The sequence below is a fragment of the Nomascus leucogenys genome, chromosome 16 (genome assembly GCF_006542625.1).
Source record: "Nomascus leucogenys isolate Asia chromosome 16, Asia_NLE_v1, whole genome shotgun sequence".
NCBI lineage: Eukaryota > Metazoa > Chordata > Mammalia > Primates > Hylobatidae > Nomascus > Nomascus leucogenys.
The window spans coordinates 13,716,072-13,740,741 of NC_044396.1; the positions used below are offsets into that span (position 1 = coordinate 13,716,072).

The 24,670-nt window shown below is 36.9% G+C and overlaps 1 protein-coding gene across 1 annotated transcript in view; it reads left to right on the forward strand.

Annotated features, from left to right (window-relative positions):
• RAD54B (RAD54 homolog B) overlaps positions 1 to 23,187 on the forward strand; it is a 101,529-nt gene extending 78,342 nt beyond the window's left edge. Inside the window, exons 9-15 of the mRNA XM_003268318.2 lie at positions 1,369 to 1,508; positions 3,338 to 3,628; positions 8,075 to 8,250; positions 14,801 to 15,062; positions 16,875 to 16,941; positions 17,130 to 17,330; positions 22,755 to 23,187. Coding sequence (XP_003268366.1) covers positions 1,369 to 1,508; positions 3,338 to 3,628; positions 8,075 to 8,250; positions 14,801 to 15,062; positions 16,875 to 16,941; positions 17,130 to 17,330; positions 22,755 to 22,975 — 1,358 coding nt within the window. The 3' untranslated portion in view covers positions 22,976 to 23,187. The remainder of the gene's footprint in view (positions 1 to 1,368; positions 1,509 to 3,337; positions 3,629 to 8,074; positions 8,251 to 14,800; positions 15,063 to 16,874; positions 16,942 to 17,129; positions 17,331 to 22,754) is intronic.
• Positions 23,188 to 24,670: the final 1,483 nt, after the last annotated feature.

Below are 24,670 nucleotides of genomic sequence, written 5' to 3' on the forward strand. Positions count from 1 at the left end.
CCAGTGAACCCAGTATGAGACAAGAACCCTTGCGTATGTCAGTCATTTGCAAAGGAGGGGACAGAATTACTATGACTGACTTAATCGTTTGGGGTTTGATGAATGTCTGAAAGCCAACCACAGTGATCCTTCTACTGTTCTTTCTCTTCTTTCCTATACTCCCCAATCTTTGTCATCATCATGCATATTCTTTTAGAGGCTTAACTGAATATATACTAACATGAATGTATTTTTCCCAACTCTTTCAATGATGTGTCTAAAAATTTAAAACTGACTAGATGTGTTAAATTTAAAAAAATTAGCAATTGCTGGTCCAACCTGGGGGTGGGGAGGACCCATTAAGTTTTAGGGAGGTGATTATTAAATTCCTTGACATTAAAAAAATTATGTCATCTATCTTAATGAAATAAATGCATTTTTATTTACTTTACACATTATTTATATCTTTGGACAACATTTTCTAATCTCTTATTTGAAAGCCATCTGATATTACATTGTTTGTGCTGATTTATATGTTCTTTTGGCACTATTATAATTATTGAAACATGCTAATGTTTCTTTTAAAATTAGCCAAAAGCTATTGCATACTATATGTAATATATAGAAGGTATATGAATCCATTACAGTCTGTATTAACCCTTTGGGCAGTGAAGATCTTAATTTGATCTGATAACTTCGAAAGGTAGTAATAATAGGTGCCATTCAATGAGTGTCTACTGAGTGTCAGGCATTTTGCTGGGTACTTCATATCCATTGTCTCTACTTTTCATTATAATTATTCTGGGAATTTATTATCTTCATACATTTATAAATGAAAAAAAAAATGCTGAGTTTAAAGGACTTAAGCAGTTTGTCCAAAGTCACACAGCTATAATAACAGTAAAATTACTAAAGTTATAGAACATTTATTATGCTCTAGGCACCATTCAAAGTATATTATATGGATTGACTACTTTGATCCTCAGAACCGTAGGAATGACTATTATTATCTGCATTTTACAGAAAATAAACTGGTGTAAATAACTTTCTCAGGGTCACTCAGGGAGTAAGTGATGCAGGTAGGATTTGAACCTAAGCAGTCAGGCTCCACTGAACCTGCACTCAGTCACTATGCTATACTACTGTGTAAGAATTTAGTATGCAGTTAAAACCAGAGTTAAAAGTTTATGTGGTGATTAATATGTTTTTAACTTGCTTTGACTGCTCTTTCTTAGTTTTAGGCAATTTGCTTGTATTTATTCCCTTTAGGGGAATATTCCCCTTTAGGGAATAAATTTCTCCAAACTTCCATTGTGGTTTTGCTATAAACCTGAGATTGTGATTGTAAAGCACAAACTTGACCTTTTCCTCATTTTTGTCTCTCTTTAGGTACTCCAATTCAGAATGATCTGCAAGAATTTTTTGCATTAATTGATTTTGTAAATCCAGGAATATTAGGCTCTTTGTCATCTTATAGGAAAATATATGAAGAACCTATCATTTTATCAAGAGAACCTTCTGCTTCTGAGGTATAGTTTACTCTAATAAATAAGTTTTAAAAAGCTGTATGAGGAAATCATCCATAACTTCATATTATTTTGATTTAGAAAAATCAATAGTGTGAACTCTATTTTTCTCCACAATCCTTCGTTTCTTGCATTCCTTATTTTAGAATATGACATCACTTGTCTAAAATTCATGAATAGGAACTTCACAAAGAATTATGACAATAAACATACAAAAATGTTCATCCTTACTAGTTTTGAAAAAAGTAGAATAACCAAAGTGACTTTTGTACTTTTCTATTGGTGTGTGTTTGTTTATTTAGAGATGGTGTCACTCTGTGTTGCCCAGGCTGGCTTTGAACTCCTGGAGTATCCTTTTGCCTCAGCCTCCCAAGTAGCTGGGACTGCAGGTGTACACCACCTCCCCAACTTGGATTTACTAGTAGTAGCAAGTGTAGACAAGAGTCTCCTATTTGGAATGTAAATTGTTGGTTGGAATGGACATTGGGACAACTTGGGGAAAGTTTGGCAATGTATATCAAAAGCATTAAAATGGTGTATATCTTGTGGCCTGGCAATCTCCTTTTACGAATTTATTATAAAAAAAAAGTACATTTATTTAAAAATTTAGCTGGCTAGGTGTGGTGGTTCATTCCTGTAATCCCAGCACTTTGGGAGGCTCAGGTGGGTGGATCACGAGGTCAAGAGATTGAGACCATCCTGGCCAACATGGTGAAACCCCGTCTCTACTAAAAATACAAAAATTAGCTGGGCATGGTGGCACATACCTATAGCCCAGCTACTCAGGAGAATCACTTGAACCCAGGAGGCAGAGGTTTCAGTGAGCTGAGATCGTGCCACTGCACTCTAGCCTGGTGACAGAGTGAAACTCCATCTCAAAAAAAAAAAACCAGAAAAACAAAAAAACTAAAAACATAGCTATAAGGTATAGGGTGACCTTATGTCTACCAAAAAAAAAAAAAATCAGCCAGGTGTGGTGGCATGTACCTGTGGTCCCAGCTACTCGGGAGGCTGAGGTGGGAGGATTGCTTGAGCCTGGGAGGTGGAGGTTGTAGTGAGCTGAGATCACATCACTGCACTCCAGCCCTGGGCGACAGAGTGAGACTCTGTTTCAAAAAACTAAAATGAAATAAAAACTTAGCTGTAAGGGTAAAAAATTAGAAACTGGCTGGGCACAGTGGTTCATGCTTGTAATCCCAGCACTTTGGGAGGCCGAGGCAGGTGGATCACTTGATGTTAGGAGTTTAAGATCAGCCTGGCCAACATGGTGAAACCCCGTCTTTACTAAAAATATAAAAATTAGCCAGATGTAGTGGTGTGTGCCTGTAATCCCAGCTACTCAGGAGGCTGAGGCAGGAGGTTCCCTTGAACCCGGGAGGTGGAGGTTGCAGTGAGCCAAGATCGTGCCACTGCACTCCAGCCTGGGTGATACAGCGGGACTCTGTCTCAAAAAAAAAACAACAAAAAAAAGAAGCAAACTAAGGGAAACACAAATGGGAAACAAACATTTTTAAAGGTAGGACAATGGTTAAATTATGGTCTACATGTTGTATACAGACTATATTTCATTGAATCTAAGATTCTGCCAATTAGGGGATATATCATTATTTTGTTATTTAGGAGACTGTGACTTCACTTAATTAAGTGGTTATGCTAAACATATAAATAGATCATGGTTGGTTTTTCTGTCCCTATACTCATATTTTATTTCTTCTTTTAAAATCTGTTGGGAAGCAATGAGTAAATGGTTTATCATTATGAAATCTTTAATGTTCATTTTAAGTGTATTTTTGTCTATAACGCTTTCATTTAAGTCTGCTGTTTTTCCATAGGAAGAAAAGGAGTTAGGGGAAAGAAGAGCAGCTGAACTTACTTGCCTCACTGGACTCTTTATCCTTAGAAGAACCCAGGAAATTATAAATAAATATCTCCCACCTAAAATAGAGAATGTCGTCTTTTGCCGACCAGGAGCACTACAGATTGAGCTTTATCGAAAGCTGTTAAATTCTCAGGTTGTCAGGTTCTGCCTTCAAGGGTTGTTGGAAAATAGTCCCCATCTAATATGTATAGGAGCTCTTAAAAAACTGTGCAATCACCCCTGCCTTTTGTTCAACTCTATAAAGGTAAGTGCATAGTATCTGAAACTGTGTCAGGGATATGAGGGTTCTATAGTATATGAATCTAAGAGGGCAGACAGGGCTAATTTCTGAGGTTGCATTTGCGGGTTTTCAAAAAGCTCTGCTGGCTATCTAGTATGGTTCTGCTGTAGAGCTTATCCAGCCTTTCACTTGTTCTTCAGAGCATGTCCACATTCCTAGAGCTGAAGTAGGGAAGAGATGAGTTTGAGGTACTGCCTTCTATAGTTTGTGCCCAATCCCCTTTGGTACCTTATCTAATACTTGGCCATGGTCTCCCTTCTTATTTTATGTTAATATAGTCTGTCAGTTTTGTTTGTTTGGTGCTGACAAATATAAAATTTGCCATTAAAAATAATTTATTTTTTTCTCATTTTGAAAATGATACATGATTGTGCATAAAATTTAGAAAATTCAGAAAATCACAAAGAAAATAAAAATCATCTTAAGCTCAACCCATGGAAAATCACATTTTGGTATTAATAATATTAGCTAACAGTTATTAAGCACTAATTATATACAGGTTGAGCATTCCTAATCTGGAAATTAGAAATTCAAAATGCTCCAAAATTCGAAACCTTTTCAGTGCCAACATGACATCACAGGTGGGAAATTCCATACCTGACATCTTTGCTTTCTGATGTTAAGTGTGCACAGACTTTGTTTCATGCACAAAGTTATTAAAAATACTGTATAAAATTACCTTCAGGCTATGTGTATAAGGTATATATGAAATATAAATGAATTTCATGTTTAGACTTGCAGCCCATGCCCAAGATACATATATGCAAATATTCCAAAACCTGAAAAAATCTGAAATATGAACCACTTCTGTTCCCAGGTATTTTGGATAAAGGATGGTCAACCTGTACCAATCACTAAGTGCTTTATTAGTGTTATTTTATTATTTACAAAACTCTATGGAATAAGTACTATTATTAACCATCCCCATTTTTTTGGTGAGGAAATAGGCGCTCATATATATGCATATATATATATAAAATCTATCTATCTATCTATCTATCTATCTATATATATATAAAATCTTATTCTAGAGAAACTTAATGATGCTGTTTATTTGTTTATTTATTTATTTTTTGAGATGAAGTCTTTTTCTTGTCCCCCAGGCTGGAGTGCAATGGTGTGATCTTGGCTCACTGCAACCTTCACCTCCCGCGTTCAAGCGATTCTCCTGCCTCAGCCTCCCGAGTAGCTGGGATTACAGGCGCCTGCCACCACACCCAGCTAATTTTTGTATTTTTAGTAGAGACGGGGTTTCACCATGTTGGCCAGGCTGGTCTTGAACTCCTGACCTCAGGTGATCTGCCTGCCTTGACCTCCCAAAGTGCTGGGATTACAGGCTTGAGCCACCGCACCTAGCCCTTTTTATTTATTTTTTTAAAAAATATTTATTTAGAAAAAATAGAGATGGGGTCTCACTCTATTGCCCAGGCTGGTCTTGAACTCCTGAGCTCAAGTGATCCTCCCACCTCAGCCTCCCAAAGTGCTGGGATTACAGGTGTGAACCACTGTGTCCAGCCACAACTTAAAAAAAAAAACTGATTCTATATACAGTGATAAAAATCAAACCTTTTGGGCATGAAGCACAGTAGAAATAGCCAAAAATTTCTTCATTAAAAGGAAGAACTTATGATGGCCCAGAGTATACCAGTTAATTTAGAATATGTTTGTACATTCTTGAAGAAAGCAGCAGGGGGCTCTGAGTATTTCTCCATTGTTGCCATGCAGTCACTAATAATAGGCATAGGATACTTCAAATAGGGTACATAATTTATAGTCTGACATTTATCCAGAAAAGCCTTTTCTCTGACTTCATAGCAAATAAGGATTGATATAAAAGAGCAGAAATGAGCCTTCTACATGTATAAGTAACCTTTAAGCAATGGCTTGTAACTATGTTTCTATTGAAACGAAATTGTTTCCCAAGTCCAATTAAGATGTTAGGTCTTTCTTTAGGAAATGTGAGTGGAATGTAACCAGTAACAATATCATAACTCATAATTGAAGTGTACATGGAGTCAGAAGAGATAGTGTCCCGATTAGCTTGATGTGAGAAGTCGAACTGGTAAATCTCTATGATGGAGATGCTGCATCAGGCTGTCACAGTATAAAGATATTATCTATTAGTCAATTATTAATTAGTGGTACATATTATAATATCCTGGGAAGCTCTTAAAATTACATTAGTCCAGGCCTCAACACATATGGATTAATTCAGTTTGTTTGAGAGTAGGACCCAGGCATGAGCATTTTTAAAAAAGCCTTCTCAAGTGATTCTAATACGTGTTCTTGGTTAAGAACTTGTGCATTAAGATCGCCCATCCTGGCCAGGGCGGTGGCTCACGCCTATAATCCCAGCACTTTGAGAGGCTGAGGTGGGAGAATTGCTTGAGGCCAAGAGTTCGAGACCAGTCTGGGCAACGTAATGAGGCCCTGTCTCTTTAAAAAAAAAAAACAAAAACGATCACCCATCTCCCTGTACTCTGATTTAATATTCACCAGACACCTTCTGTAAGTGGTTTGACTTTCCCTGAGGACGTTCTTTCATAGGACAGAATGCATGTGCATAGACTAATTGGTCTAAATAGGCAGGTCTCATAGGTGAATACATTTTCATTCTGACTTATTCAGTCTCTTAATTTGGTTAATATGAATAATTTCCCTAGATCTTAAGCATATTCAAGTTTCTGAAGATGAAGAACTGTATACTAGATCCTGGGCCTGTGGTCCTTTGATGATCTTTCCAAGTTGTAGGCAGAGCTAACCTAAAGCAGCCAGCAACTACTTCTTTCTCCTCATATGTCCCAGTGATAGAAATATTTTAGAGTTCCTAGAATTTTTAATCAAATGACTATACCTAAATATTGCTGTATTTTGACAGTAAGCCAAATTAAAATTAGTACTCTGTGCCCAGCATTTTTATACATTTCACATAGGATTCACTGCCCTTAAGGTGTTTCTAGTATTACTAAAGAGGGGATGCAACACACAGGAAAACATTTGTGAAGTATAAAAAAGTCATTCAATCTTGAACAACCCTGGGGTTAGGGGTGCTGACCCCTGTGTGTGCTGTTGAAAATCCCTTTATAACTTGTATGACTTTTGACTCCCCCAAAACTGAACTACGAATAGCCTGCTGTTGACCAGAAGCCTTACCAGTAACATAAAGTCAGTTCACACATATTTTGTATATTATATACTGTATTTTTACACTAAAGTATAATGTTATTAAGAAAATAATGAAGAAGAGAAAATATATTTATTATTCAGTAAGTGGAAGTAGATCCTCACAAAGCTCTTCATATTGAGTAGGCTAAGAGGAGAGGAGGCAGAGGAGGGGTTGGCCTTGCTGTCTCAGGGATGGTGGCAGAGATGGGAGAAAATCTGCATATAAGTAGACTTGCATAGTTCAAACCCATGTGTTCAAGGGTCAACTGCATATCATTAACTGCTCAATTAGATAAAGTCAAAGCTGAAGTGTACTGTGTAACCGTAAAGGTTAAAACTCAGTGCTAACAAAGGCTATGAATAATCAGGTATAATTTGCACTGGGTCCTCAAGTATTTATAGGATTGGGATAATTGAGCAGCAAAATGAAAAAGTATTCCAGACAAGGGGTTTAGGTTGAACAAAGTTTCAAAAACAGTGATAAATCTGGTAAATATGGGAGAGAGTTAAGAGACCTGCCAATCCTAGGAATTTAACCAAAAAAGTGATGTAGTCATGAATATCTCTGATCTCTAGTTATATGTTCACAGCTAGGCAGTTTTGGAGGGGGAATTTCAGAAGTGCTGATAATCACCTTGGAATAAATTTATTCTGCAACTATTGGTAAAATAAACAAAAAGTATTGTTGTAAGTAAGAATAAATTTCTTTGTTAATTTATTGGTGAAATTCTTCCTTCTTACAGAAGAAACTGGTAAGATTAAGTAAACGATAGTGCTTGTTTTTGGATGTAAATGTGTTGTATGAAGCCCACAATTCAGTAGAGAATACTAATAGGGAGGAAAGGAGAGAGGAAAAGAGAAAAAGATGTATCAAAGATGCAAAATGTTAGGGTTTTGGAGAGGGTGGATTTTGTATCACCATTTGCCCTTTATTTCCCTCTCCTTTCTTTGTCTGCTCCTACTTCCTGTAGTTACGTGTGGGAAATATGAATACTACACTTGCAGGGTGAAGGTAGCAGGCATCATGAGATTACGTTAGAACTGCTCTGTAACTAACTCAGTAGAATGCATGTTACTTTTTTCAAAAATGATCAAATCATGACCTATAAAGATTTACCTAACAGTTTCTTGGACTTTTCAGATAGCTGTTAATCTTCACCTTTTTCCTTCCATAATTTTAGCATTTTCCCCTCCTAATTAAAAAAATAAACATGAGCCAGCATTAACAATCATCATTTTGAATAGGAAAAAGAATGTAGCTCAACTTGTGATAAAAATGAAGAAAAGAGTCTATACAAAGGCTTGCTAAGTGTGTTTCCTGCTGACTACAACCCTCTCCTGTTTACTGAAAAGGAGTCAGGAAAACTACAGGTGTTGTCCAAGCTCTTAGCGGTTATCCACGAACTTCGACCTACTGAAAAGTAAGATCGATTTAACAAACTTATAAGTGCTCATAGAGTTTTAGTTTGCACTATTTCTGTACTTCCTACTTCCCTTTTAAAATAAAACATTAAAAATATGTTGTTTTCTTCTTTGGAAGTACGGTTAGCTTCCAGTATTTAATAAACTTGTAATTAACAATGTATCTATAAGTTTTAAGAAAAACTAAACATATGTATACTTTTAAAAACCTAGTGTTATTTTCTGATATATAACGCTTGTTTCTCAATTTTCTTCAGAATCCTTTCTTCTTTTACTGTTTCTTAAATATTGATACACCTTAGGATTTTCTCTTTAACTTTCTCACTCTTAACACATTTCCTGAGTACTATACTCCCTGTACTTTCAACTATTGCACACACACATGCACACACACACACACACACATGACCATACCATGTGGTCCAGTGTGTGTGTGTGATGACTATATATATATATATGTATATATATATATTTTATATCTTCTTGGATACCAAATGCATATAATATTGAAACAAATTTATATCTCTAGTTCAGTCCTCTCTTCTAATTTCTACATCTTTAAGTGTTGAATGGACATCTAAATCTATCTTGATGTCCTATGTACTTCAAACTTCCCAGGTCCAAAACCATGTGACAAAACCATCATTTTGTTATTGCAAGCCTCATCTTGTCCCATTATTCCTTGGTACCATAATGCAAGCAAAAACCCTGGAAATTATTATAGACTCACTTTTCTTCTTCATTTATCTCACAGTGTCAGTCACTAAATTCTATTGATTTTATTTTTTAATTTCAAGAATCCATCCTCATTTTTCTGGTACCAAGATTTTTGTTTTGATTCTTAAAATTACTGATTTGGGTTATGATGGGCTCTTATAAGCTATTTCCCTCTTACTTTCAGCCCCCTGACATACTCACCATTGCCTTGAATTATATTTCTAAAATATAAATATGAACTCGTCACTCCTTTTCTTAAAAAATCATTTGAAGACTCCCACTTGTCTTCCAGAAATTTCTAAATTCTTTAGCACATTAGGCAAGACTCTTCATGATATGGTTAATGCCTCCTTTTCCAGCCTCATCTCTCATCACTCCTTCACACATACCATGTGGTTCAGTCATACCAAACCACCTGCAGAGCCTGTAATTTGCCCCACTTCTGCTCTGCTCTTACATGTTGCAGGTTTCTGTGCCTGGCTTACCTCTGCTTCTCATTCTTCTGGCCAACTTTTTCTCTTTGTTAAGCCACAGCTCAACAGACCAAGTGCAATTGCTTATACCTATAATCCCAGCACTCTGGGAGACCAAGGTGGGAGGATTGCTCGAGGCCAGGCATTGGAGGCCAGCCCGAGTGACAGAGTGAGACCCCTTTTTTACAAAATAACAACAACAACAAGACTCATCTCTCGTGCTTTCTCCTATCTCAGATTGAGTTAGATTCCCCTCCTCTGTACTCTCATAGCATCCTGTACCCACCTCTAATGGAGCCCTTCTCACATGTTTTATTAGATAATATATGATATGTGCAAAAGGGCGTGTGAGATGTATATTTGCAGATTGTGACCCAGTTTAAGAGGGCAAACTTTCACTTTAGCTTCTATTCATATCTTATTATTATCTTATTTTTTTTTAACTGGATTTTTTTTTTCTCTCCTCTGAAGGGTGGGTGGGATAGGTGGTTGTTATTGGTCAAAGGGTAATGAGTGAAAACAGTTTTAAAAGAAATGAGAAGAGATACAGTTTGAATATAGGTGTGAGAATTTATCTTTGAAGATGTCATAGGGGAAAGTTTCCCTCTTGTGGCAAGAAGGAAGAAAGGAATGAAGAAAAATATAATGATTAAGAAAAATAAAAATAGTATTTGGGGATTGAAGTTGGAGTGGTCTTTTCTCTTTATCTTGAGACAGGGTCTCACTCTGGGGCACAGGCCAGAGTGCAGTGGTGTGACCTCGGCCCACTGCAGCCTTGACCTCCCAGGCCCAAGTGATCCTCCCACCTCAGCTTCCCATGTAGCTGGGATTACAGGAATGTGCTATCACACCCTGCTAATTTTTGTATTTTTGTAGAGACGGGGTTTCACCATGTTGCCCAGGCTGGTCTCTTAACTCCTGAGTTCAAGCAATCTGCGTACCTCAGTCTCCCAAAGTGTTGAGATTATAGGTGTGATGGTCATTTTGACTCCTTGTGGGTTCCTAAGAAACCTAAACCTTGCCATGTTGCATTGAAGGAGAAGCTACACTTTCATAAGTGGCACAGGCTGGGTCTTTGTTTTGTTGCTTCACATTATCTGAAGAGATCTCCTTTTCTTTAAAAAAAATTGTGGTAATATAGACATAACATAGAGTTACCCTTTTAACCATTTTTTATGCATAATTCTGTAGTGTTAAGTACATTGGCATTCTGGTGCAACCAATGTTCAGAACTCTTTGCATCTTGCAAACAAAACTGAAATACTATATCTATTAAATACCAACTCCTTATTTTCCCCTCCCTTAACACCTGGACTACCCTTCTACTCTCTGACTGTGACTATTCTAGATGCCTCATATAAATGGAATCATATAGCTTTTTTTTCTTTATGTTACTGACCAATTTCACTTAACATAATGTCCTCCAGGTTTATCCATGTTGTAGCATGTGTCAGAATTTCCTTCCTTTTTAAGGCTAAACAATATTCCATTGTATGTATATACCACTATTGATGAACAACTTGGGTTGTCTCTACTTTTTGGCTGTTGTGAATAATGTTGCTGTGAACATGGGTGTGCAAATAACTTTTCAAAACCCTGCTTTAAATTCTTTTTTTTTTAAATGTATAGATATATTTTTATTACACTTTAAGTTCTAGGGTAACATGTGCACAACGTGCAGGTTTGTTACATATGTATACATGTGCCATGTTGGTTTGCTGCACCCATTAAATTCTTTTGGATATAAATCCAGAAGTGGAATTGTTGGATCATATGGTAATTCTATTTTTAATATTTTGAAGTACTGCCATACTGTTTTTCATAGAGGACTGCACCATTTTCATTTCCATCAACAGTGCACAGGGTTCAAATTTCTCTATCTCCTTACCAACTTTGTTACTTTCTATTTTTTTGATAATAGTCATCCTAGTGGGTGGGAGGTGGGATATCATTGTAGTTTTGATTTGCATTTCTCTAATGATTAGTGATATTGAGCACGTTTTAATGTGCTTTTTGGCCATCTTATCCTTGGGAATCCCCATCCTATCCTCGGGAATACATTCCAAGACCGGGAATGGATGCCTGAAACCACAGATACTACCAAGCCCTATATGGATTGTTTTTTTCATGTACATATATTCCAGTGATAAAGTTATAAATTAGGCACAGTAAGAGATTAACAACAATAACTAATAATAAAATAGAACAATCATAACAGTATACTGTAGTGAAAGTTATGTGAATGTGCATTCTCTGTCTCTCAAAATACCTTACTGTGTGTAATATTTTTGAACTGAGGTTGACCTCAGGTAACTGAAACAGTGGAAAGCAGATCTGCAGATAACGGGGTACCACTGTGGTCTCTAGGTGGCTCTGTATTTTCTTTGTCTTTCCTCTGTGAGTCCTCTGTCTTCCTGCTACAATTTGAACTGATCTCTAATCTTGCTACATAGCTGTCATCCTGGGACTTTTTTTCTTTTTGAGATGGAGTCTCGCTCTGTTGCCCAAGCTGGAGTGCAGTGGCGTGATCTCAGCTCACTCCAACCTCTGCTTCCTGGGTTCAAGCGATTCTTGTGCTTTGGCCTCCCGAGTAGCTGGGATTACAGGCGGATGCTAATTTTTTTATTTTTAGTGGAGATGGAGTTTCACCATGTTGCCCAGGCTGGTCTCAACTCCTGACCTCAGGTGATCCACCCCCCTTGGCCTCCCAAAGTGCTGGGATTACAGGCGTAAGCCACCATGCCCGGCATCCTGGGACTTTTAAACAGCCATCACGTATGCATTAGTCCGTTTTCACACTGCTATAAAGAAATACCTGAGACTGAGCAATTTATAAAGGAAAGAGGTTTCATTGACTCACAGTTCCACATGGCTGGGAAGGCCTCAGGAAACTTACAATCATGGCAGAAGGCAAAGGGGAAGCAAGGACCTTCTTCACAGAGTAGCAGGAAAGAGAGAGCTAGCAAGAGCAGGGAAAACTGCCTTATAAAATCATCAGATCTCGTGAGAACTCATTCCCTATCACGAGAACAGCATGCAGGAAACTGCCCCCATGATTTAGTCACCTCCCACCTGGTCCCTCCGTGAACAAATGGGGATTATGGAGATTGTAATTCAAGATGAGATTTGGGTGGAGACACAGAGCCAAATCATATTAATTTATAAATTCATTTTTTTCCTCTTCTGTGTTGGATTTTCTGTTTTCTGAATTTCACATTTTGCTGGAGCACATCTCACATAGTTTCCTAAGAAAGATGGGAGATTAATCTTTTTGACTTCTTGTACATCTGAAACTGTCTTTATTCTACACTAGCACTTGACTGACAACTTCCCTTGTCATAAACTTCTAGATCAAAATAGTATTCCCCTAGAATTTTGAAGACATTGCTTTACATGTTGTCTTCTAGTTTTTAGTTGCTTTTGAGAAGTCGGATGATTTTCAAATTTCGATTCATTTGCATATGACCTATATTTCTTCATCAAAAATTGATCAACTTTTATTCATTCTTCATACTTTGAGTTATAATCTTGATATGCCTTAATATGAGTCCTCATTTTATTAATTGAGCTGGGAACTTTTTAGTAGGTCCTTTTTATCTGAAGGCTCCATGTCTGGGAAATACCCTTTCTCTTTCTCTCTCTTTTTTTTTTTTTTTGTTTGAGACGGAGTCTTGCTCTGTCGCCCAGGCTGGAGTGCAGTGGCGCGATCTCGGCTCACTGCAAGCTCCGCCTCCCGGGTTCACGCCATTCTCCTGCCTCAGCCTCCTGAGTAGCTGGGACTACAGGTGCCCACCACCATGCCCAACTAATTTTTTTGTATTTTTGGTAGAGAGGGGGTTTCACCGTGTTAGCCAGGATGATCTCTATCTTCTGACCTTGTGATCCGCCCACCTCGGCCTCCCGAAGTGCTGGGATTACAGGCTTGAGCCACCGCGCCCAGCCTTTCTCTTAAAACAATTTCTTGTTTTCTTTGGAATTCCTGTCAGTCAGATATTGAACCTCATGAATTGATTCTCTAATTCTTTTTTTTCTCTCCTATTGGTCATCACTTTTTCTTCTTAATGTATTTCCTGTCAAACTCTGTTACTATTATCTTCCAGCTCTCCTGTTAAAACTTTGTCTATCATTTTACATTTCTAAGATATTTTTCTAATTCTTGATTGTTCCTTTTGAAAAATTTCATCCTCTTCCATTGAACGATAGATAGCTCTTGTTTGAGGACATTAATTATTTTTGGAAAGTTATCTTCTTTTTTTTTCATTGCTTTGTTTAATTCAGGTTTGTTTATTTTGATTTTTCCTTTTCATGTTGAAGCTCACTTCAAATAGCTGGTGTTCCTTGGTGTCCACAGTTAAGAGTGAAGCGGTAAAACATTAATTGAACACTGTATGGTTAGGCAGGGCTTGTTGACTAATAACCATCATTGGGTAATCAGGCAGCAAGCTGGCTTTTTAATTTGGGGACTCCCTATCTGTGGATCTTTTCTGTGGAATCATTTAAGTCTTTCCATAGATGAATCCTTTAGTAATATCTTCCTTGGGCTGGCATGTGGCTGCTGGTATTCTAGTAGTTGGCAGGAAAAGGGTAGAGGGATCTTATTCAGTATCTAGACTTTCATTAACACATTTTTTTTTTTTTTAAAGACAGGGCCTTGCTGTATTGTCCAGGCTGTACTGAAACTCTTGGATTCAAGTGATCTTCCTGTTTCAGCCTCCTGAGTAGCAGGGGCTACAGGCATAAGTCACTACATTGGCTCTCCTGCCTTCTACAGTCAGTTCCTTGGTCTAAGTTTCTTTGGTTTATTTTCTCCGGATAATAAATACTTTATTTGAGAAAGAAAAGTCAACTGATCACATGGGAGCAGGGCCTGGGTTCTACGTACCAATGTTGTAATAGTTCCAGTCTAAATTCCTTCCTTCTCAGGTACCTTAGCAAGATTCTGTGGTGCAAATGAACTTTCATTTGTTTCTTACTGGAATCTCCCTCTTTGGGCATGTAGGCGTCACTTTATGTATACTCCTAAGCAGGTGACTGCTTCACTGTGCTTTTTGTTTTCAAATATCTTCAGAGTTAGTTTCTGTTCATTTTTGTATTTTGCTCATTCTCTTGCTGTTTTTAGAGTGAACCTCAGAGAAATGAAGAAGGCAGAAAGGTCTTTGCTGCACTATCTTAAAATTGGAAGTTTAGATATTGACTTTAAAATGGAATATGCAGGAATACCTATGTTTTAATTGTACAAGGTCATTATTGCATGTTCTCTCAATGTCAGTGATAATATTATTGTGGTATTTTCTTTCAACTAAGAAAATCTAATGCTGCCTTTAAATTTATCTAAAGAATCTTTCTTTTTGATTGACAGGGTGGTGTTGGTATCCAACTATACACAAACCTTGAACATTTTACAAGAAGTATGTAAGCGTCATGGATATGCTTATACAAGACTTGATGGACAAACACCAATCTCTCAAAGGCAGCAGATTGTTGATGGCTTTAACAGTCAACACTCTTCTGTTTTTATTTTTTTGTTAAGTTCAAAAGCTGGTGGTGTAGGACTTAACCTCATTGGAGGATCTCACTTAATTCTCTATGACATTGATTGGAATCCAGCCACTGATATTCAGGTAGGAATATTTATGCATTAAATAGATATTATTGAATGCCTGAGGATACAATGCCTATTGAGGATACAAAGATGATGATGATATATAATATCCACTGCATAAAGAGCCCTTATTTTGCATAAGGCACTCTGCTAAGTGCTTTCCATCTATTTAATCTTCCTAACAAGCCTACAAGGATGGATATTAGTAGTCCCATTTTACAGATGAAGATATGGAAGCTTCTTCAAGATCCCACAGCTTGTAAGATGCAGAGCCAGGATTCAGACCTAAACCTGTATGTCTCCAGGTTCTAGTTTACTGCAGAGTTGGGCCTTTAGGATGTTCATGACCATCAGGTGAAGACAATAAAGTTACAGATGCTATGATTAGTGTTTATGCAGGCTACAGTAAAGGTATAAAATAACATATTTAGGAAAATATTTGAGAACCTTTGGTTTTCTTTAGAGTACAGCCCATCTTTTTGTATCTTGAGTTTTCTACCTGTAGGTTTGCACCTCAGTTGGTATGTGCATTGGGGGATCCCAAGACAACCCTCAGGTTTAATGATTCACTAGAAGGACTCAACTGAGAAAAGCAGCTATACTCACAGTTATGTTACATTATAGTAAAGAATACTCAAATCGGTAAGGAAAAGGTACTGAGTCCAGGGCAGAGTCCAAGAGAGACCAGGCACAAGCTTCCAGTTGTTCTCTCCCAGTGGAGTTTTATGGACAACACTTAATTCTGTCAGTATTGGTGAGTGACAGTGCATATAGAATACTGTCCACCAGGGAAGTTCATCCAAGTCTTGGTGTCCAGAATTTTGTTTGGGGTCAGTTCTGTAGTCATGGAACACCTGCATGACTGACCTTAGTTAATCAGTCTTTAGCCTCCAGAAATTGAACTACATGATCCAAGGCCCCACCATATAACATTGTTAGCATAAACTATCTGGTGTGGCCCAAGGCTTCTGGTAAACAGAGACTCATATCAGGCAGGACATTCCAAAGGCCTAGAGATGATCTCTTAGAAGTTGGTTGAAGGCCAGATTTTTATCTGAAATGTGCAGGGTTTGAACATCAACACTTTATTGCACAGTATCATTGATACATCTTTAAACCACAGGGATCCACCTAGAGCCTTAGCTGATTACATGTATCCTAGGTACTTCTCAGGGGCAAATCTTCAGCTATTTGGACTGAGAATGAACCTCCAAGCCCATGCTACACTTGGTTTTTTCCATTCTTGCTGTCCATACTCACTGTCCCATTGATGAAGATATATTCTCTCACTCTTGCATGATACCCCTGTAGTTATTCTACAGTACCATAGTAAGTGTTCACTCATCCCTTTCTTTCTGCCAAGAAAAAGCTATGAAGTAGGGCATGCTTGGCTGGGCGCGGTGGCTCATGCTTGTAATCCCAGCACTGTGGGAGGCCGAGGCGGGCGGATCACGAGGTCAGGAGATCGAGACCACGGTGAAACCCCATCTCTACTAAAAATACAAAAAAAATTAGCCGGGCGTGGTGGCGGGCGCCTGTAGTCCCAGCTACTCAGAGAGGCTGAACCAGGAGAATGGCATGAACCCCGGGGGACGGAGCCTGCAGTGAGCCAAGATCGCGCCACTGCACTCCAGCCTGGGTGAAAGAGCGAGACTCCTTCTCAAAAAAAAAAAAAGAAGTAGGGCATGCTTCACACACCTGGGATTTGTTTTTTGAAGCTGTATGTAAAATATAGAATTCCAAATTTTAAAACATATTTCTGCAAATTGCATATGTGGAAAGTGCCATCAGTTTCTACTGTATTCTCAGAATTCTCACTTATTTTCTATAGGCAATGTCTAGAGTATGGAGAGATGGTCAGAAATATCCTGTACATATTTACAGACTCCTAACTACAGGTAACAACCCTTCAGTGTGACAAAAAATGTATACCCTTTGAACAATTAAAATTATTTTTTGTTAGCCTGTGCTTCAGTGTCAGGAATATATTGTTATTTTGTTAACTAGTATGTTACTAAACATTTTACCCAACAAAAATAATGAACATAAAGATCTGAAGGAAATCTAATGAATGTTTTCTCTTTAGGTACAATAGAAGAAAAGATCTATCAAAGGCAGATCAGTAAGCAAGGTCTTTGTGGGGCAGTTGTCGACCTCACCAAGACATCTGAACATATTCAGTTTTCAGTAGAAGAACTTAAAAATTTGTTCACATTACATGAAAGTTCAGATTGTGTTACTCATGACCTGCTTGACTGTGAGTGTGCAGGAGAGGAAGTTCATACAGGTTAGTTATATTTTAATTCTGTTACTATGTAGTAAAGGTAATTTATTTCTCGTTAGCAGTTGAAAATATTTAAAGAATAACTTTATAATATTTACCATTTGCATATGTTAGTTTTTTTTTCTCAGCTCATAGGGCAGCTGCCAGATAGAGATATTTGAGAAAATATTCAGTAGAATCTTATTCTCTCAATTTTAGCTTTTTATTTCTTAATCACTTGTGAAAAATTGAACTTATTTAGGAAAATCTTTCAAGTCCTGGTGTAATGGCTTTGGAGTTAGAGTTTTTTTGGGTTTTTTTTTTTCCCAAGACAGAGTCTGGCTCTGTTGCTCTGTTGCCCAGGCTGGAGTGCAGTGGTGCAATCATGGCTCACTGCAACCTCTGCTTCCTGGGTTCAAGCAGTCTTCCAGCTTCAGCCTCCCGAGTAGCTGAGACTACAGGTGTGCACCACCACACCTGGCTAATTTTTGTATTTTTTGTAGAGATGAGAATTCTTCATGTTGCCCACACTGGTCTCGAACTCCTGGGCTCTGGCAATCTGCCCGCCTCAGCCTCTCAAAGTGCTGGGATTACAGGTGTGAGCCACCGCATCCATCCAGAAAAATGGTTTTAATCCCTATTTCTCTTTCACAAAAAAACTACAGTTGACAGAATAATCCTGTTTATGTTGTACAGAATTCATAATGGGGTCATATTTTCTGAGGCACTCAGAAGCATGGGTCACCATACTTCTCAGTACTTGATGTAACTGCTAGTGCTGCTTAAGTAAAGCTGAAAATTTACCCTCCAGAACAGACACCATTCAAAAAGGAACTAGATCAGGTGTAGGACTTGAGCAATCAATGTCTAGTAGCTGAAAGTTACTTGATAAATTATGTTAAGATAGGTTGAAGAAGTTAGACTATATAAGACTGAGATGGAAGAATTTAGATTTTATATAAACATAAAATATATTTTATATAAGTGTTTCTCTTCTATGGAAATGTTTCTTTATATAAATGTTTCTCTTTAGATACAATAGAAGCTTATTTATTATTTGTCATATAAATTATATATGGTTATATTTATTAGTTATATGTCATATATAAATATATAACTAATAACTGAATATAATAATCATGCATAATATATAATTATAACAATATATAATATTTATGGTAGTTAAAATATGTATATATTTTTATTTTTTAGTGGGTAGAATTTAAACTTCATAGAAATGTTTTCGGATTTTCTCTTCATAGCCATTTTGGTAATTAAAAATATTAATTAACACTTTATCCTCCCTATTAAATTTTTTCCTGTTTTAATAATTTCTCTTCTCCTTTTTCCTTGTATTTACTCTAATGTTCTTTTTCTAATATTTAAGCTTAATACTTAGCTTAATGATTTTTCAGTCTTCTTTTCAAAGAAGTGGATATTTAAGACTATACATTTTCCTCTAAGCTGCCCATAATTTTGATGTACAGTCTTTCATTATTCAGTTCTAAATATTTTGTTTTTTTCATTATGATTTCTTCTTTGACTCATGAGTTATTTAAAAGTATGTTTTAAAATGTATTTTAGTTTTTGTTACTGAACTCTGGCTAATGCTTTGTAGTCAGAAATAGAACTACATGATATGGATTCTTTGGTAATTACAGAGACTTGGGGTATGGTCTAGTGTGTGGTCATTTTTTTGTAAATGTTTTGTGCATGGAAATCATGTATATCCTCTTAATTGCCTCGTGTAGAATTCTGTCATATTAGCCAGATTTTGTTATGTAATCCATTTTTTCTTTTATAGATTTCAAAAATGACTAATTTTTTTGAATTGGTAATATATTTACATGACTCAATTATTTAAAAATATAAAATGTACATGGTGAAAACTCTTCCTTCTACTCTACCCTTATCTCCCTAATTTCTAGCCTTCTACATCAAAAGAAACCACCACTATTAGTTTTTTTGTGTATCCTTCCAGATATATATGTATGCATATATAAGCCACTCTAGATATATATTCTTGCCCAGTTTTCCTCCCAATAAATTATAACATATTATATTTCTGTACCTTTTTCACTCAGTAGCGTATCTTGAGATCTTTCCGTATTGTTACAGAGTTTCCTTATTCTTTTTCTTCCTCAGCTGTATAATCTTCCAGTGTATAGATATATCATAATTTATCCCCCACTATATTAGTCTGTTTTCACGCTGCTGATAAAGACATACCCGAGACTGGGCAATTTACAAAAAAAAGAAGTTTAATTAGACTCCCAGTTCCACATAGCTGGGGAGGCCTCACATTCATGGCAGAAGGCAAGGAGGAGCAAGTCACATCTTACATGGATGGTGGCAGGCAAAAAGAGAGCTTGTGCAGGGCAACTCCCATTTTTAAAACCATCAGATCTTGTGAGACCCATTTATTACCACAAGAACAGCACAGGAAAGACCTGCCCCCATGATTCAGTCATCTCCCACCGGGTCTCTCCCACAACACCTGGGAATTATGGGAGCCACAAGATGAGATTTGGGTGGGGACACTGCCAAACCATATCATCCATAGATGTACAATTAGGTTATTTCCCATAAGTGTGTATTTTATTCATGTATCATTTTGAATATCTTCAAATATACCTATAAGGTAAATTTTTAGTATTGCTGAGTCAGAGAACATGTACATTTGTAATTTTGATAGATATTGCCAAAATGCCCTTTGTTGGACGTTGTGTCAATTTACACACTCCCAGAAATACACTAGAATGTCTATTTTCCCGTAGCCTTGCCAGTTTAGTGGATTATCGAATGTTTGTATTTTTGCCAATCTGATAGTAAAAAAATAATATATCGGTATAGTTTTAATTTGCTATTCTCTTATTATGAATGAAGCTGAGCATTTTCCTAAGTTTAAAAACCATAGTTCTTTATGTGAACCATCTCTTCATATTGTTTGCCCATTTAAAACATTAACAACCTAATTTTTTGTCAGCTATATCTATTATTCAAATAAATATATTAAAATATGAAACTGTGACAGTGGATTAGAGAAAATTGTTATTTTGTCATTTTCTGCTTCATATATTTTATATCTTCCTTGTGAAATATTTTTTTCATTATGGTTTCTCTATTTTATTGTTATGTAGTGATTGCCTTATCCCTAATGCCTTTTGCTTTCATTTTGTCTTAACATATTACCCTAGTTTTCTTATCATTAGGGTTTGTCTGGTCTATCTTTTCCCATCTATTTACCTTAAATCTCTCTGTGTTCTTATGTTTTAGGTATCTCTTGTCAATAGCATAAAGCTGGATTTTATTTTTTGTCCAGTCTGATATTTTGTTTCAGTGAGAACATTTAGTTTGTTTGCATTTATAATTATTAAGGTATTTTTATTTATTTCTACTGTCTTTTCATTTTTTAACAAGGGCCTAATACTGGCTAACTGTTAGCCAGAGGTTTTTTGGTTAGTGCTTTGTAGGTATTATTCTATTGTCTTCTAATTTTGGAAGCAGTCTCTTTTTTTTTTTTTTTTTGAGACAGAGTCTTGCTCTGTCACCCAGGCTAGTGTGCAGTGGCGCTATCTCGGCTCACTGCCAGCTGGGCCTCCTGGGTTAACGCCATTCTCCTGCCTCAGCCTCCCCAGTAGCTGGGACTACAGGTGCCTGCCACCACGTCTGCCTGATTTTTTGTATTTTTAGTAGAGACGGGGTTACACTGTGTTAGCCAGGATAGTCTTGATCTCCTGACCTCGTGATCCACCCGCCTTGGCCTCCCAAAGTGCTGGGATTACAGGCGTGAGCCACCACACCTGGCCTTGTCATCTCTTTTCTTAAAACCTCAATGATTATGAACACTGACAAGAATTTGATGATATTAAGGAATGACTTGAGGCTTTTCTTTTAGGTGTGATAAAATTTCAAAGAAGTGTTTATCTTTTAGAAATGTAGAATGAAATATTTATAAGTGAAATGATACATGCTATATATTTATTATATTTATTTGAAATTTCCCATAATTAAAAGGTTAAAAAAATAAAACCTCCAATAGCTTCCTGTTGCTCTTAGGATAGATACTAAAATCTCTAAATTGGTAAGTTAGTCAGGGCAGTCTAAATGCTGTAACAGGAATCCAAAAAAGCACAATGGTCTAACACAATAGAAATATGTTTCTCATTTGTGTAACAGGTCATTGTGGGCATTTAGTGGACAGCCTTTCATAAAGTAATTTCATGATCCAGGGTTCTTTCACTTGGAGCTTTTCCATCCATTTGGACCTTAGAGTCCTCTGCTGGGATCCTCTGCTGGGATCCCCTGCTGGGATCCCCTGCATCTGCCAGCCAGCAATGAGAGAAGAGATAAAGTAGAAAATTGTTCAGTTTGAAGGATGTTTATAGTTCAGACCTGGAAGTGACATAGCTGCATTCCATAGGCCAGACTCAGTGGCAATATCTAACTGTAAGGGAGGCTGGGAAAGGTGACTAAGTGCCCTGGAGGAAAGAGAAATGGATTTGGTGAATAATGGCTGGCCTGTGCCATTCATGTTTTGCATAATCCAGCCCTTGAATACTTGCTTCACTGTGCATTACTTCTTTTGCATTATTCTTTGCTTTTACTCTATAGGCTTTAATTGCATAGGCGCCTATCAATTGCTTGACTATGCCAGTGTCCCTTCCTTTTCATAGCTTTTTAATGTGCTTATCGTGGAATGCTTTATCTTTTTTCCCCATCTAGTTCTTTTCTCCTCATGTTTCAGATCTTAATAGAACATTTCCTCAGGGTGCCCTTCACTTACCTTCCAGACCAAGTCAGCCTCTCTTGTCATATGTAAGATAGTTCCCTGTATCTTTCCTTCATACCCTTACCTCTGTTTGTAATTCAGCTCCACAGTCCCTTATCTTCAATTCTGAAATCTAGAAAGCTCAAAAGGTTTTTTTTTTTCTTCATAAATTTGTGACAAAAGTATTTGTGGCAAAACCTTACCTAAATTGATGTGAGTTTATCAATAGTCTTTATTTAACCCATTTTGTAAGACTATTTATGACTTGCTACAGAATGTTAATGAGTTTCATTATGGAATGCTGACCCAGATTGTTCGAATTATATTCTGAATTTGTAAACGTATCTGGCCCCACAGGTTTTAGGAGAGGGATTTTGAATTTGTAATACATTTTTCGGATGATTATTTATTTAATGTGTATCTCTCCTACTAGACTGTAAGGTCCTTGAAGTCAGAGACCATGCCTGTGTTTCTTCATCATTTTACCTTTACTGTTTAAATCAGTACATAGTAAATAATTTATAAATGTTTGTAAAAAGAATGAATTTGTCTTAACTTGAACCATGGTGATCAAATGTAATAAATAACATAAACTAATTATCATAAAACAAAAAAGTATTGTATTTAGCAGGATATTGGCTTGCCTAAGGATTTTCTCATTGTTTTACTTATTGCAGGTGATTCGTTGGAAAAATTCATTGTCTCTAGAGATTGTCAGCTTGGTCCACATCACCAGAAATCTAACTCCCTGAAACCTCTTTCTATGTCCCAGCTGAAGCAATGGAAACATTTTCCTGGAGATCATTTAAATCTTACAGATCCTTTTCTTGAAAGAATAACAGAAAATGTGTCATTCATTTTTCAGAATATAACCACTCAAGCTACTGGCACACAATGAAACATTACTTCTGACATTCCATTGCTCTTCTTTTGAAAATTAGTATGGTAATTAAATGTACTTTTTGAAAATTAATAGAATTATTTAAATTACAGTGTATGTTGCAAAATATATCACATTTGATACAATAGTCAAAATTGTTTGAGTGGTTTAATTTTTTGTAAATATTAAATGTTTAAATGAAAAATTAAAGATGTGCTTCTATCATTGTATAATTGTTAATAATTCCTTGATCAATACACTTTCATTAAGTATCTACTGAGAAATTTTTATAAGGAATATAAAAAGGTAAAATACTTAGTCTCTGTCTTTGGGAAAACTAATCTGATTAGAAATATTAGACAGATGTTTGAAACAACTGAAAAACTTGGTAAGTTTAAAATGTAGCTCAAAGGAGAAAGAGAATGAGAGGTTAGGATTGCAAATGCTAAAGATGTTGGATGTAATAGTTGCTGCAGGGCAGTTTGAGTGGGAAAAGTCAGTAGGTTAGTGCAGGAGATGAAGGATTTGGGAACACTTTAGAGCACTAGTTCCTAGTTTGGGACCTCAGACTTATGCAGTCTATAAAGCCATGTCTACCAAATATTGTTTATGCACTGAATAAAGGTTCAGCTACCATCATTTAAGGGTTATTTGGAGTAATTTTTCACATTGAAAAGAGTGTTTTAGCTGTGCGCAGTGGCTCCAGTTTGTAATCCTAGTTACTTAGTAGGTAGAGGCAGGAGGATTGCTTGAGGCCAATAGTTTGAGACTATCCTGAGCAACATAGTGAGACCCTGTCTCTAAAAAACAAACTTAGCCACGTATGGTGGCACATGCCTGTAGTTCCAGGTACGTAGGAGGCTGAGGTAGAAGGATTGCTTGAGCCTAGGAGTTTGAGTTTGCAGTGAACTATGGTTGGATATGATCCAATATCCATCCTGGGTGACAGAGCAAGACCCCATCTTAAAAAAAAAAAAAAAAGGTTTTAATACACAAAGCAAGCTTTAGAAGACTGAAGCCTGCAAAGAGAAAGGAGTTACTAATTTAATCTCCAACTGGGGCTTCTGTAATCAGCTTTTGTTTCCATTTAGGAAAATTTATTTTAGACAGAAAATACAGGCATACCCTGGAGATTTTGCAGGTTTGGCTACAGACCACTGCAATAAAATGAATATCACAATAAAGTAAGTAACACATTTTTTTGGTTTCCCAGTGCATATGGAAGTTATGTTTATACTATACTGTAGTCTATTAAGTATGCAATAGCATCATGTCTGAAAAATGATGTATTTTCCTTAATTTAAAAATAATTTGCTAGAAAATGCTAATGGTCATCTGAGACTTTAGTGAGTTGATGCTTTTTTTTTTTTTTTTTTTTTTTTTTGAGATGGAGTCTTGCTCTGTCACCCAGGCTGGAGTGCAGTGGCACGATCTTGGCTCACTGCAACCTCTCCCTCCTGGGTTCAAGCAATTCTTCCTGCCTCAGCCTCCCGAGTAGCTGGGATTACAGGTGTCCACCATCATGCCCAGCTAATTTTTGTATTTTTAGTGGAGACAGGCTTTCGCCATGTTGGTTAGGCTGGTCTTGAACTCCTAACTTCAGGTGATCCACCTGCCTTGGCCTCCCAAAGTGCTGGGATTACAGGCATGAGCCACCGTGCCCGGCCTGATATCTTTTTGCTGGTAGAGGGTCTTATACTGATGTCAGTGACT